The 16518-nt window shown below is 39.7% G+C and overlaps 1 protein-coding gene across 8 annotated transcripts in view; it reads left to right on the top strand.

Annotated features, from left to right (window-relative positions):
• The window catches only part of TNRC6C (trinucleotide repeat containing adaptor 6C), a 115627-nt gene that overhangs the window by 27974 nt on the left and 71135 nt on the right, over positions 1-16518 (top strand). For all 8 annotated transcript variants that reach the window (XM_081897442.1, XM_081897438.1, XM_081897437.1 and 5 more), the window contains exon 3: positions 133-154. In XM_081897442.1, coding sequence (XP_081753568.1) covers positions 133-154 — 22 coding nt within the window. The remainder of the gene's footprint in view (positions 1-132; positions 155-16518) is intronic.

Raw genomic sequence — 16518 nt, 5'->3', positions numbered from 1 at the left:
GTATTCTAAACTGTTGAACAAGCCATATTTGGTTATATTTTATATATGGTGTGGTTGATTGCAAGATGCTTTTCACAGATGTCTTCAGTAAAAATCTTGCTACTAACAACTTCTTTTCTTTTTGTTTTTCAGGCTGCTGAACAAAAAACCAAAGGTAATTGAATAATTGATTCCTTATAAAATATTCATTGCTTGCAATTATTTAGAATTTCAATGCAGAATATAGGCATTGAACTGTTTCATTGTGTGTGCAGTCTTTAGACTGTTGTGATACTTGTTTTCAGCTCGCAGACATAAACTTACTTCAGGCTTCATGAGCATGTTTCTCCTCCTTCCCTTCTCTGGTTTGAGATAGCCATAGTTTGCCATGATATCTGAATTGGGCAAACCATGGTTCCAGCTAACTATAGTTTGCGTACAGTGGTACCTCAGATTACGAACTTTATTCGTTCCAGAGGTCCATTCTTAACCTGAAACCGTTCTTAACCTGAGGTACCACTTTAGTTAATGGGGCCTCCCGCTGCTGCCGCACCACAGGAGCACGATTTCTGTTCTCATCCTGAGGTAAAGTTCTTAACCCGAGGTACTACTTCTGGGTTAGCGGAGTCTGTAACCCGAAGTGTTTGTAACCCGACTTGTTTGTAACCTGAGGTACCACTGTACTAGCTAGTGAATGAAACTTGCCTCAAAATGTGGTTTCAGTCCCTATCTTGGAGGCTTCGTATTTGAGGTGTTGACATCAATACTGAGACAAATCTTGCCTGGTTCACCTTCTCTGAGCAGAAGCTCTTTCCTACAGTCACTGGGGTGAGCCACAGAGATGAGAAGGATAATAAGGTATTTTCCTCTACTCTCTTATCAAGGGACTGAAGGCTCACAGTGTTTCTTTTGTCACTTACATAGCTGCTATATCTAAAAAGGCCTTGAAGCTTCAAGCCACATTAAAAATAGTCATGAAAATTCCGTGCCAAGAAAGGCACATATCTGTGCTGTGAATTAAGCACATTTGCACAAGTATATGCTTCTTTTCTAAAATTCTCCTGCCAAACTGCTGGAGTGGACTTGCAGTTGAATTCATATGCCTTTCTGAACCATGATTCTGACTAGGTGACTGGATCAGTCACAACCCTTAGTTCTTATTACAGTAAATTTAGAAAACCCTATGAACGACACCCTCAGTTTCTTGGGGAAAACATACACATGTCACAAACAACAGCTAGAACTAGCCTGTGCCTATGGTCAAAGAGGGCAGCACCCTTTCCAAACAAGCCAACTCTCTGCCTGTCCCCCATGCTATACAGTGGTACCTTGGGTTACATATGCTTCAGGTTACTCCACTAAGCCAGAAATAGTGCTTCAGGTTAAGAACTTTGCTTCAGGATAAGAACAGAAATCGTGCTCCGGCGGTGCAGCGGCAGCAGCAGGAGGCCCCATTAGCTAAAGTGGTGCTTCAGGTTAAGAATAGTTTCAGGTTAAGAACGGACCTCCAGAACGAATTAAGTACTTAACCCGAGGTACACTGTAATAATCAAAACTCCTTGCTCACATAGCCATAGGTGGCTTTTAAAGTACCGTGTGTCTTTAGGTATACTTTTGTGTTTTTTATCAAAAGAGAGAAGTGTGACCAGCTCTCCATGCATGCATCACCCGCCTTGCCTTTGTAGCCTTCCAGGAAAAACAACCACTAACAAATTGCTAGAGAAAAGCCTTGAGGAGGCTGATGGATCCATTAGCTCTCCATTTAGCCTCTCACTTTTGATCGGTTTTGCCAGGTGTAGGGAAGAGGCTATATGCCTCTATTGCCCTTCCTGTGGCTTTTTTTTTATTACAGGAAGCTGAACCAATCCACTTCCAGCATGCATTCCCACCTCTTACCAGCTACTGGGCCCACACCCTAATCCAGCTTCTGTCACCCCTCTCTCATGGTCTTCCCTCCTGTCTTGCCATGGTGAGTCAACCCTTCCTTTCCAACTCCCTTGCCATTTCCAACTCCCCTTTCCTCTTTCTGTGTTTCATAGAATTGGAAGGAACCCCAAGGTTCAATACAATGTTGTTTCTCTCTGGGCTTCTTTTGCTTTTGGGCTTTCCTTTTGGTGTCTGCAGTTTGAAGATACCAGAGAGGCAGTTACAAAGGAGATGGTAACAGGGGCTGTGAGAAATTTTTAATCATGGCATCACCTTCTATGAAGTGAATGTAGGCCTTCTCTACCCCCATCCATTGTGTAAGGCAAGGTTTCTCTTCCAGCTTCAGGGAGTGTGTAGGTAGGTGTTTTTAAGACATGTTCTCTTTTGTTTTGACCACCTGGAAGATTCCGTGACGGAATATGGCTGAAAAACGTCCCCTACCCCTGAGCCTACATGTAATACTGAAGTCTTGCCCACTAGAAATCTTATTTAACCACACCTTTGGGTTTTGAGGTTTCATCATATCTTACCAGGCATTTTCAAGCATGCATTTGCAGTCATGAGACTAAAAATGCTCCCTACAAAGATAAGAATAATTCTGTACCCAGTGCTAGAGTCTATGTTTCTTCTTCACTTGCATAGAAGACATAGAAATATACACAGCCCTGCTTCAGGTTAGCATTTCAGAGTGAGGTCAAGACTTGAGATCAGAAGTAGCAATCAGTGTTCCACCTGAATGTCCCATTCTTCCTGATTTTGCTTCAAAAATATGGTGGAGGTTGACAGCCTTTTAGACTTGGAGGACAATGGAACGATTCTTTCCCGCTGCTCCATGTCAAGTAATTTGGGAAAGTGCCCCTCACTGCCACTGTCATGCATCTTTTTGCTTCATCATTACAAAGAAAGTGGGTGTAGAAATACTATTCTTAAACAGGAATGAATCAAAAAGTTTCTGAAGATGTTTAGGCTGATCACGTGAGGCGTTACGATAAATCTGTACCAGGGTGACTTCTAAGGCTCCATTGACCAATGGATAATCAACATCAAAATCTTTCTCTCTCTCCATCTGGAACAGTACGCTGTTTGTTTAGCAGGAACAAATAGTAGTTCCAATATTCAGTCCTCCTGCTTTGTTTCATTCACTTCAGCAAACCTGTTGTCCCTTGATGGCAAAGTTTCAGGAACACGACATTCAAGGAATTACATCTTGATAACCATGATAGTGGCTCTGTGTCTGTATCCTTCCCCAGCCCTGCCCAGTTTTCTTTAATTGATGGGACTTTTAGGAAGATGATGGAGCCAGCAGCAGAGGTCATCCAGAGAGATCACAGTTAGCTTGGATACCTTTCTTCCCCCAACCTGATAGAAAATTCTGATTGATTCTTGGTTCTTCTCAAAAATACTTTTATCTTTTTCAACAGGGACCCCTGCTGTATTTTTCTCTCTCTAATGAAAAACAACAACAGAAAACAGTTAACTTTCATACTGTGTTTTGAAAGAAAGTGGAATCGCATATCCTGTTAGGTATAGTTTGGTGTAAAATAACACCAACTACTGCTTACTTAGCCACATTGTCTCCTGTAGTCTCAGGAAGGAGTGACTGGTTAAGCAGAAAAACGTTTTTCCTGTATGTGGGTGTATGTGGCATGCTGCCAATTAAATATTACACAGGGGCCTCATATGGCTAAATGTTTTCATTCATGGCATAGAATGTACAAACTATCCAAAATAAATATATGTACCGTCTTGCAACAGAAGGTTCTTTGGAAAAGATTTTCTGCTTTTGATGTTACTGTTCCAGTCCATAACTGAGAGCTGTTTCAAGAAAGACTTACTCTCTACACAAATACCATAGCATTGCTGGATAACACTAAAAGTATATTCAGTTCAGCACTCTGTCTCCAACAATGGCCAATCAAGTGACATAGGGATGCTTGCAGATAGAGCATGATGGTGAGATCCATTCCTTGATGTTTGTCTGCAGTGTACACACATGTTTAGTGTTCATTTGAAAGGAACTTGCATGTGTCTAACTAGACATGGAAAAGGTTCAAAGGAGCTAAATGTGTCATCTTCATCTGCTACAATTCTTAGGATTCATGTATTGATTACTGCAGTCTGCATTTTCTGTCATGATTAGTCATGCAGATATATAGTTGATGAGATATAAAGCATATGCACTTTTTAATTTTATTCATTCATTAATATTTATGCCTTGTTTTTTAGCCAAGATTTGCTTCCAAAGTGTATTAAAATTCCAAACCACAAAACATGGAATATGTTAGGGATTCACAGAGGTGTTTATGGTATCTGTTCTGGTCACTGAAAGGAGTAGCTGCTTTCCACAGATATGTTAACCTCTTTCTTTGCTCTGGAGATCCAACAAATGACTTTTCTGCTTGATCATTTTCACTGTCACATTATCATGAGTTGTTGGGACAATCTCTTCTATGTGATGTTAGAAGACATTCCATAGCAGCCATGGCCAAATTCATTGACTTTTCCAGAGGGGTTATTATCCCAGAAAGGGGAGTGCACTCCAGTACTACTTTTGATACCAGTATTCTCAATAGCCTTGTTTGCCTGACAACATCAGCAACTTTCTTTAGGTATGCTAGTTTGTGTCATGGAGAGTTATTATGAAGAACAAAAGTAGGTTTCTTATGACTACATAGAGCAATAATCCAAATGTTGTCATACAACCCACACTACAGATGTGTCTTTAAATTAGGAGTGAGGAACTTGGGGCCCTCCAGATGCTATTTTACTGAAACTCCCACTAACCCTGCCATGTTGCCTGGGTCTGCTGGAAGTTGGATGCAAACAACATTTTGAAGGCAGCGTGTTCCTCATCCATGCTTTAGGTTGTAAACTCTCAGTGTGGTTATGAAGCAAGCAAAGAGGCCAGCACTCACTACACCTCTTTAGACATGTGCAAAATAGAAGGAAAGAATACTTAGCCATTGTCTCTAGAACATTCTCTAAGTTGCTCTGTGGAATCTGAAAACCCATGTATCCATTTCACAGCACACAAAGAACAACTAGTTATTGATAAGCAGCTTTTAATTAGTTCATAAAAGAAAGTTTTAGATTTGTTGGATCCATGGAAAGTACACTGTACACTGGATGTGCTATAAATCTTCACTAATGAGAGGTGACAAGTTGGGTACCATTCCAAAATTGCTCATCATAGTTTAGCAAAATGTTTAAAATTCAGATAAAGCCACAGTCTGAAAAACGTGGGAATCACTTTTTGCCCTCCCCCTCTGCTTATATTTAAAGCTTAAAAGCTTTAGTCCCGATTCCCTAATGGTGGAATAGGAATAGTAGATTCAATAACTCAGCTCTCACAAATCCTCCGGTGATCCTGGTATAGACGACATCCTTGCCTTTCCCCACCTTTCCTCTGTTTTGTTTGATGAATTGAATTAAGCAAAATACTATGCCTGCCTTTCTTTGCTTTTCTAAGGAAAAGAAGCATTAAACGTCAGTGATTTGCTGAGAGAGCTTGCGAGTTTTGTGTCGGGCCAAAAGGTCATTCAGGAAAATCAATCTCACAGAATAGCACTGTGCTGGCTAGAATATAAATTTAGCCCAACTACTCAACAATAGTTGAGGTAGTTGTGATCAAGCTTCCTGCTGCTTTATGGTTATTTATCCGCCCACAGTGTATACTTCACTGTGCAATAAAAGACTTTTTCTGCTCTAATGTGCTTTGCCTAGTGCACTTTATTAAGCCACACCAGCTGTGATGTGCCCAAACAGTTGAAATTTTAGAAATCACAATGGTTTTAGAAAATTCATTTTTATTTTGGCATGGGGTAGAGAGGGATAGGCTGAGATCTATGTACTCAGGGATTATTGTCTATATGTGAAGGGCAACTTCTGATAGCTGCATCCCGTAGTTGCAATATTTGAAGAAAGAAGCCTGCTGTATATTGTGATATACAGGAAAGATTATTCTAAGCATGTTGCAGTTTTTAAGGAGTGTTTATTTCATATTTCAAAAATACATTGGCCATGATCCTGAGCACCATAGGCATACAAGGTCTCTGTATCTGGGAGACCTTCTGTATGTTCAGTTTCATATGTGAAGTCACATTCCCCATGATAACAGGCATATTTTAAAAGGTGCATTCTAATAATTAGGACATCCTCCTCTCCATTGTTCTCTACGCAGGTAACAGTTATCAGAGGACTAATATACATTCACCATGTCAGTTGTGAAGGGTACATATGTTTGTAAATAGCTGTATTTTACAGTATACAGATGCAATGACCAAAAAAGGCTCATATTTTAAAGCGAAGTGTGTTCATACAAGGGTATGATCTGCACAATTGATACGTTGGATGTGTCTCTTATAGTCCAGTACATATCAGGTGCACAATTAAAAAAAAAAGTTTTTAAACAGATGTCTCATGAATGTGCATAAATCTAAACACAGTATTACCCTGAATGGTGGGGGTAAAGAACTCAAAAAGTGCTTGATGAATATTAAACATATTCAGCTAAGTGCCTCTTGCAAGCAATTGGGGGGGGAGGGGGGAAATGGAGCATCCTGGAAGAGGTCATAGCTTCTTAAAAAGCCTTCCACGTGGAAGCATTTGACACACCTCCTTTCCTAAAGTTTTTGAAGAAATGCAGAAAATAAGGGCCAAAGATGTTAAACATTTCTCCTTTACTGAAATGTTAACTCTTCTGTACCTTTAATGAAATGAGCATTGCATCTCCCCCGCCCTCTCTGAGTAACACCAGTATCTGCAGGATCAGCACAGGCATAAGAATAGTGTGTGCTCCCTCTGCTGTTTGCAGAAGATTCCTCTTTTAGATTGTTCATAAAGAGTGGTTCTGATATGCAGGGTTTCCCTCTTCATTGATAGGATGCCATGCTGTGTGGGGTTTCCCCCTCTTCTCTGTATCTTTTCCAGTTCTTGTGTGGTAACTCTGCACAGAACTCATTGGTGTTTCCTAATGATTCCTAACATGTGCCAATGGCTTTTTGAACCTTGTCCACAGTGACTCCAAAGTATTTCTATGGAATGATAATATGTAACTTGAAAGCCAACATTTTGTACAAATTGGAATTCTGAATTTATTAATTTTATTTCCTTTTTTAAATTCCCCCTCCTCTAAGGGTGTTAATTTTTTCTGTAACTCTTTTTAAAGTTTGCTTTATATGTTGTTACTTCACATGTTCTTGATCTTTTCTGAGCTGCCCCTCTAAAATGTGTGTGTGTGTGTGTGTGTGTGTGTGAGAGAGAGAGAGAGAGAGAGAGAGAGAGAGAGAATATGGAGTCCATATCTTAAGCTTGAAAGAAATGTTTAAAACAGTGGTATTACAGCATGGATGATTTGATTGAAACCAACTTTGCCTTGTTCCTTGTCATAATTTGCTGTAAGCAGAGCTGTATCAAATGCAGACCATTCAAGTTAGTGCAAAGCATGCATGTGTCTAAAATCAACTGTACAGAATTTTGAATGAATGAAGTAATAGCATAATATTATTAGTGGTTTTAATAAAACATTTAATTTATTTTAACATTGATGTAATAGAATCTGATTTACTGGGAGTGGCATTTAATTAATTTAATTCAATTTAGAGAGTTAACTCTATTACATATTAGTACAGAAAATTACCTCTGAACAGTCATTTCTCATTGGTGACATGCAATAAGTTAATTTAGCTCCGAGTTCGTTTGGGTGCATTGTGAGTTGTGCACAGAGTTGCCATGGCAACGGGTGCTCAAGCAAGAGCTGCCAACTAAAACAACAAATAGAATAAGCCAGCTCTGCACACTGGCACCGTTGTTGTTAGTCTGTAAACACAGACATATGGATTCTGTTTGCTCTATGCCTGATTCTAGTCTCTTTGGTGTTTTTAGAGGAAGCCACTTGTTTATATGTTTATAATAGCTGGAATTGCCCTGGAAGATTTAGCAAACATAAATTTGAAGGCTTCTCTGGTCATGTAAAAGAGTGGCTACATCTGCAAGAAAAACAGAAGGGTTCATTGTTATGTGTGCAACAAATTGAAAGGAGTGCTGCTGGTTTTCATCAACTCATTGATTGCAAAATTGTGTGTGAGAGAGGGAGAGAATGAGCAAGCGAGAGAGGGTAGGGGTTTTTTTATACAGCAGTTGAGAAATCTAAAAACTGCTGGATCTGCATTCCTAGTGTTGCTGAATAATTTAAATGCTGCTTCCCATATATGTCATTAATGTATGATGGCCCTGCAGACATAAAATTCTGTTAGGCTTCAGCTGAATTAATGAAGAGCTCTCCTGATACTGTATCATTCCAAGTTTTCAGTATTGAGCACTAGAATGTCTGTTTTTTGTTTTTTGTTTAAAATAAAAATGTACTAACCAGCAGAGAATGCTGGCCTTATTAGTCAGCCAAAGGAAACATTTTATGGTTCTGGACCATGTTCTAACATACAAGAACTATGGGCATTAACAAACCTAACAGATTCTTCTTTGATGTTAAGAAAAAAAGGTAACACACATGTGAAGATGTTCCTATCTAAAAACATTTTTTTCTGTAAATATTTTTATTTGCTTTTCTGTTGCAATTCAGCATTAATACGTAAACTATTACATTCAAAAAGAAATAATAAGAATACATCCTTTCAGATACTTCCCTTCCCCTCCTCACATAGTTTCCTGTCTATTCCCTGCCTATCCGCTTCTTCGTCTTCTAAATTTTTCTCTCTCCCTCTCCTTAGCTCTTGTTATAACTTAACGCTACTGAGTTATTTAGAAACATATTATTTTGAAGTTTTTAAAGGGCAGAAGCATCATAAAACAATATATGTTATCTATTTAGTAGATGAGCTGCAGGCTATAACGTTATTTGAGTATTCTATTGTCTATACAGTGGTACCTCGGGTTAAGTACTTAATTCGTTCCAGAGGTCCGTTCTTAACCTGAAGCACCACTTTAGCTAATGGGGCCTCCCGCTGCTGCCACACCGCCGGAGCACGATTTCTGTTCTGATCCCGAAGCAAAGTTCTTAACCCGAGGTACTATTTCTGGGTTAGCAGAGTCTGTATCCTGAAGCGTATGTAACCCGAGTTACCACTGTAATCCTTTCCCCCAAAATATTTTTTATTAGTTTCCCAATATTAACCCAATATTACCCCAACTATACAGTTTATACAAATACCAATTAATTCCAAGTTAATACAGTTTAATTATATAATCCATGTATTAATGTAACATGGATAGAGAATGGAGCTGAATGCACTGGTCTCACCTCTACCTCCTCTATTGCGCCCCCATTTTCCACATTGGGGGCATCTCTGTAAAAGAGAGGTCTTCTGACCATGCATAGGTTGTATGGTCATGGATCCCCCAATCCAATTTTTGGCCCTGAGGTGTAAATCCAGTCTGGCCTGATTTGGTCCCGTTCCAGCCCCATTTGGAATCCAGATTGCGATCTGGAAATCTTATTGACTAGTGTCATGAAACCAAATGGCTATATAAAAATATATGTATATATTCACATAGGTGTCTGAATATTGGAGACATGGTAGCTCCTACAGATGGGATAATCCCTGCCAAAGTTCAGATGGGTAGTTCTAGGACTAGATAGCTTTAAAATTGGCTTTTTTTCAAAAATAGATTAAAAAAAACCCCGGGTCTGCCCTGGGACTTACTGTACATCAAAATTTTGAAAATGTTTGAGGGGTTTTTAATAATAATATAAAAGGCTTGAATACTAGGCACAGGCAAGCAGCATCAGGATAAAGATATGCATAAATGATAGTGAAATGATACAAGTACAGAAGTCATTCGAGAGGTAGATAGTTAGCAATGAGGGAAAACTAATGTTCATTGGAGTCACAGAAGAGACCATCTCATGTAGTAGGGTAGATTTCCAGCAGCAGGAGTGAATGAGGGGGTGGAGAATAGAAATATTTAACAATATTCACTGTGATTGGTAATGGGAAATAATAATAGTGATGATGATACTGAAGTCAAAAGCTTGGTTAATATGCCCACAAGGTGTGGGTGGCCAAATAATAATGATTTCTTAGCAAAGAGCTACCCCACAAATAGGCTGTTAAATTGCTTAGCAGTTGGAAAGAACAACAACAACAACAATCAGGAAAACTCAAGGGTACGGCTGACTGCTATAATAAAAAAGTACTAGACTGTGTTATGTATTCACAATAGACACACAAGGCTAAGTACTAATAAAGATAGACACAGAAAACTGAATACAGCTGTAAATAAACCTTACCTAAAAACTAGAGCCAAATTTTTTTGGGGGGGTGGGATACTAAGACAGACTTTTTTGTTTTTAAGGATGGATCAGGGATTTATTGGGAAAGAACAGAAAACAAACCCCATCTCACTCCACTGTACACTTCTGGAAAGATAGAACTTGGAGAGTGTTGGGTAGAATGATAGCATTCTAGACTAGCCCTGCAGCTCCTATTAGCCAAAGTCCTGTGATTGGAGAGTATTGGGTGGTGTGAGATCCTTCTGCCCCTCTCCACACCTTGGCATATTCCTTATAGGGCATTGTAATTAATAATTGCAGCAGTTTGAAGTTGGTATGCTTGACTTCCTGAGCTACAGATCAGCACAAACTGCTACAGATTGATTTGGGACAACTTTATCTGTTTTGATTTGTAGCTGCTTCAACCTGACAGAGGCAGGGCACAAATCAACCAATTCAGCCTGATTCAATTCAGAACGTAGCTGAATCCGATGTTCAGACCTCATACATTGTCCTCATGAACTGGAACCCTGTACAATCTCTTCATGTGTTTTCTGTTCCACCTCCTGTGATAGATCAGTTATTTTTTTTACAGATTTCTTCAGAATCCTCTGAAAATTGAATTGCTTTGGCTGACATTAAAACATAGTCCATACTCTATAACATATTATAGCAGGTAATACATACCTATGTCCTTACCTTCTGCTTCTTGGTGCAAAGATGTGCGACATGTTTAATATAGTACACCATGTTGTATTCTTTGTCACGAACAATACAATTGCAGAGTTGTGTATAAGGTGCAGAATTCTCAGCATCCTGAGAAATTCAGCTTTTGTTTGGTCTGTAAAGCAAACCTCTAGGTATTTTGGTTTTGTTGGTAGGTTTGAATATGTGAGCATGTTTGGCAGTGGAGGCACGGCTGAATTGCTCTGCATAAAGTCTTGCCTTTTCCCATAGCCATCACATCTATGGCAGCACAACTCCTTGCTAATTGGGTATGTTTAGCGTAAAGACAAGAGAATTAAGAGGTAATATGTTAGTCATCTTCATATGATAGTCATATCTGAGAGCTGTCACATAGATAATGGAGTAATTCATTTCTGTTGTTCCAGAAGGTAGGACCTGATCCTATGGGTTCAAATTACAGGAAAGAGGATTTAGACTACATATTAGGAAAAAGTGTTCTGACATTGCAAGCTTCTTGACAGTAGTACTGATTGCCTTGGAAGGTGGTGGACTTGTCTAACAGAGGTTTCTAATCAGAGGCTGGATGGCTACCTCTTGGGGCTGGCCTGTCCATGAGGCAAGCTACAGTGACCACTTTGAGTAGCAGGATCCACAGGGAGTGCAGATTCAGCCTCTGAGAAATGCATCGCCCACTGCTGCCGCCATGTTGCTAGCAGCAACTGCAGCGCACTACTTGGAGGCCAGATCTGTCTTCTCCTGAGCAACCCCACCCCCAATGATGCCTCCACAGTGGCCTCTCAGTGAAAAAGAGGCACTGCTGGTCTCCTCCCATCCCTATTGGGGAAATGGCAGAGTCTCTTGGGACCTGCACCCACCTTTGATTCCCAGTTCAGCCATAGGGTAAGGTTGATTTGATCCCTTCTGCTTGTTCCCAATATCTTCATTATTTCCTTCTTTGGCCAGAGGGGTGGGTGCCATTTTGTGGTCCATCTCAGGTGCCAAAATACCTTAGGCTGACCCTGCTACCTATTGGGGATGCTCCAGTAGCAGATTTCCTGATTGGCATGGAGTTGGGGTAAATCAGAGGTGAGGAATCTGTGGCCCTCCAGAATTTTGTGGACTACAACTTCCATTGTGGTTGATCATTGGCCGTGTTGACTGGCCAATTGAAGTTGGGAGTTCAAACACTTCTGGAGGGCTGAAAGTTTCCCATCCCTGGGCTAGATGATCTTTGAGGTCCTTTCCAATCACATCATTCTCATAGCAGATGGTAAACATGGAGCAGTCTTGGAACCTGACCATAGAATTGTAGAGGGACCACAAGGGTCATCTAGTCCAACCTTCTGCAGTGCAGGAATCTATTGTCCAATGTGGGGCTTGAATCCACAACCATGAGATTATGAGTTTGTATGGGTATTATGGAAATTCACTGTTCTTTTGAATTAAAAACATTTAAAAAGACGATCCTGTAATTTTAGGAGCATAAATTGTGTATGTATTGGAAATAAGAAAAGAATTGCTGTTGAAACAACCAGAAAGAAAATGTGAAGTGAAATATAGCAAAGTACCTATTTTGACTGATCTTTGATTTTATTGCTATCTTCATGTTTGGCTTCACCATGGAATGTGTCCCTTAGTAGAGTTCGAGACTGAAAAATCTACCAGACACCTTGATGCTGAGAAGCCTAATCTTCTTGTATTGCTTCTGAAGTGGTGCTGAAAAGTTTGAGACTTAATATTTATATGATATCATCATACCTGTGGAACTGGGCCAGCTTTGGTTCTAACCCGCCAATTCTACATGGCAGGATCATGTTGGGATTATTATTTGTGCTGGCCTGGAATGAGGTGCTGTGACAGGAGTGTCAAAGATGCCACCATTGTGTTATTACCTTTTGCTGGCTTAGATCTCTGGCCTTTTATATCTCTTTGAATAAACTCAATTCCAGTTGCATGCCCACTGACACAGATGATTGCTCTGCTGATGGCAGAGCAGAATGCTGATCTTGGCAATGAATACAACAGCACTTGGGTGTCCTCTGCCCCCGCTGTGGCACTACAGACTGCTGCTATACAAGGAAGCTGATGCAGTTCAAGTAATATGGCAGAAGACTGGAATAATACTTGGCTTGAGCTAGGACCGATCACATTTACTATTTTTAAAATGTTGCCATTATGATTATACTTTCAGTTACTACTTTTTATTCCTATTTTGCTTCCGCTATAGCAAAATTATGCTTGGTAGGTTTCAGCTGAAATGAGTATTTTGTGATGCATTTGTTTCCTGTTCAGATACACAATTTCTTACAGCTTGCTGAGGTTATTTAGACCCAGCTTATAGACAGAATGTAGGGTTGGGAGTGATGGTCTTGGTTTAATTCCTTGGATGATTTTTTACTTGTAACCCACTCATGTAAAGAAGATGCTTGGGGAATGCAGACAACTAATTGTGTAAGTTAGCACAGATAGCAAAATGTCTACAGATGAAATCAGAATCTTTACTGGTTGAGGTTGACATCCAGCCCACAATTCCACATACAAAAGTCACTGTTACTGATAGTTGAGCCTTGCTTTAACATAGATTATTATTATGTTGATTATTGAATCAACATAGATTATCCACTGTACCTGAAGACTTAGGTGGGCAGCACTGTGGAGCTGGCCTCCAGCAGTAGCTTCATTACAACTTACCATAGTGGGAAAACTGGACCGACTTTGTTCCACAGCTGTTCTGGGGTACCTTGCCTGCTGCCTCACCCCCACAGCATTTGGGGAAACAGCAGTGTTGGGAGGCTAGCTCCATATTGCTGCCTTGCTCTGGCAACCACTGTCTGACAGCAGAGGTAGCTAAGGGGTGCAGCGCATGCATCAAGGCCAACAATAATCAGGATTTGCTACCATTGGGACACTGGTTCAGGAGGGTGGGAAGGATGGGAATGGGCCTCACTTTGCCTTAAAAAGCAGCTTTCCAACCTTTACTGAAGAAACCAGTGCTACTAACCTGCTTTGGAGCAAAATTGTCAGAATGGCTTCTAGTTTTGCAGTTTGCCAGATGCTGCTAGGAGACATACTTGATAAGAATGATGCCTCCTACTGGACTCACCTTTGCCTGTGGGTGGGCCTTACATCTTATTCTGTATTGGGGAACCCCAGCTCTAATTTTATCACTCCATTTTTACCAGTTTCTGCACTCATTTTTCTGCAATAAAAGATTCAATATGGAAGATCAAAGTGGAGCAAACTGTAGTCTAGACACCATCTGAGGTGCTTAAGAGGAGGCCTCTGCCAAATTCACTATTGCAAGGAAAGGAGCTAAATAACTTTTGACTCACACAGACATGGGTTGGTCTATATAACCAGTTTTCATGGCCCTCTCAGTTCTTTGTTTAGAGTCTGTCTGTTCCTGTACATCAGCATTCTGAAGGGCTGTGTTAAGGATAGGTACCCATTTTCCATAAGGACAGTTATTGATGAGGCAATAGGAAATATAGTATCAAGACAGCTAAGCTAGTTAACAAAGAAAGAAATAGATAAGTTCTGTTTCCAGATAGCAACCCTGGTTCCATATGTTCTACCAAGATTCAATATAGATGGTATGATAGCAGCATCTCCAGGGATCCCGAAGAGATGCAGAAATAATGGATTTTTAAAAGCCCAGTTTTAAGAGAGGCTGTTAATGTAGGAAAGTATACGTAAAAGCAGAATGTTTGAAGCTCTCAAAATTAAAGTGCAACACATTAAATGCTATTCTTAGTGTACTTGTATTTATATGCTTGAGGGAGGATAAGCAAGTCAGATTCAAGTGAAAATGTGTAATTTGTACTGAGTGATAGGAAATGCTCCCTCTGAAAAATGTGATTTGTGACTCATTCATTGTAGAACCTATAAGTTACCATGGCTTCCTCATAAAACGTTGGTATCCCACTGATGGTTTTAAATTCTTTCTGGATGACATATTTTCAAGCAGCTTCTCTAGCACAAAAATTAGGAATTAATTTGTCTGAATCAAAGGCTGCTGAATAGATGGCAAATAAATTTCACTGTTTTATAATAGCCATTTAGGATGGGTAGTTATCTACCAACTTCATTTGATGATCATATGTCTTGGTGTGCGCTTTCAGAATAAATTATGCTTCACACCTTGAGGCCCATTAAAAAGGTATTCAGATGAGAACAGGCTAAACTGATGTGTTGTCCCTCTGATTTAAGACCCACAGATAGAAAAGACTGTGAGTCTGTGAGTGGAACTGAACTGGAAAGACATTCTGCATACAAATCCTTATGTAGGAAAGAGAGCATGTCTCTTAGGAGTTATGCTAAAATCTTCACCAGTAGTACTTTGTTAGGATATTTGTCTCTCTGGCCTCTGTAGGTGCAGGTTAAAACATGAATGTTCATCAGGGGGCACCCTCTACTCACCCCAGGTGGACATGCAAATGGCAAATTGCATAACTGAACTAATTCGTTGGAAATGTTTACCCATACAAGAGCTTGTCACAGTTGAGGACAAGGGCTAAAAACAGACGTGTAAATGTGGCATTTGGAATTCTTCCTCATGAATAAATAAATACATGAATTTAAGTATCTTTTTGTAAATTTACCAAACCCCAAAGAGTACTTTTTAGTAAAATATTGTTTGAAAGCATTTATAAGTCCATTTGCCAGTATAATTTTATGTCTTATGTCATGTGTAAGGTTACTTTCATAATGTAAAACTTGTAAAGGCCACAATCTAAATGGAAAGTCAGGGATGTTTGGTCTCCCTCCACCTCTGCCCCCACCTTCATCCTAATAGAATATGGAACACAAGCAACAGCAAGCAAACCTAGATGGTTTTATCAAAATGCTCTTAGTATCCTGTCTATATCTAAGTGAGTGTTTAAACAAAAGAGTTTGGTTGATATCTTCTTCTAAAACTCTATGCACTCTTATGTGGCAATAGGTTCCTTTTGAAACCAGTGGAATTGTCGTCATCCTATATGCTTAGGACTGGAGTGTTAATCTTGAATCTATAAATCAGAAAAGCCTTATTGTCTTTCAGTAGTGCTATTTTAGAGAAAGAGATGTGAAGATTGTAACTAAAATCTTTAAAGTAGCAGGGTTGAAGAAAAATTACAAACCTTGTTCATTTGTTTTTAAAAAAGCACCACTTAGAGTAAAACTTCATTTTACACATGGTTTGGAATTTTCTGTGTGTAGACAGACATAGCAGAGACCTACCTACATATGAAACATTACTTATGTAACATTTGTGATACCTTCACTTTTACCAGCAGATGTCACTGTTGTCAAACTTGAGAGTTTAGTAGACAAAGGAAGTAATTTTCTGAATAAAAATTCACCATCTGAAAGTGGAATGGGGGGCAAAATAAGCATTTCCATTATAAAACTGTTTTCTTGCTATTAAAAACAGAACTTACTAAAAAGCAGAACATTTTACCCTTTCTGGTTTAGTTCCTGTGTTTCAGCTGAACTGGGTAAGTTCTTTTCTTTGTATCTGGCTTCAATGGGGGTACCTCTTTGTGGGTGTGATTACCTTATTGGTTTTATTTAAAGGGTGTTTCCTGTTTCCTGTTCCTGTTTTGAGGTTGCTTTAACAACTTCTTTCTCAATACACCATACACAGTTTTGGACACGAAGGAAGTGGCTTCATTAAGAATGGGGGGGGGGAGGGAGGAGGAGATGGGGGGAATTGCCCA

Source organism: Podarcis melisellensis, assembly GCF_964234715.1.
Source record: "Podarcis melisellensis genome assembly, chromosome: 2".
NCBI classification, from domain to species: domain Eukaryota; kingdom Metazoa; phylum Chordata; class Lepidosauria; order Squamata; family Lacertidae; genus Podarcis; species Podarcis melisellensis.
Note: the sequence above shows the minus strand (reverse complement) of the source record. Positions and strands in the feature narration are given on the sequence as shown.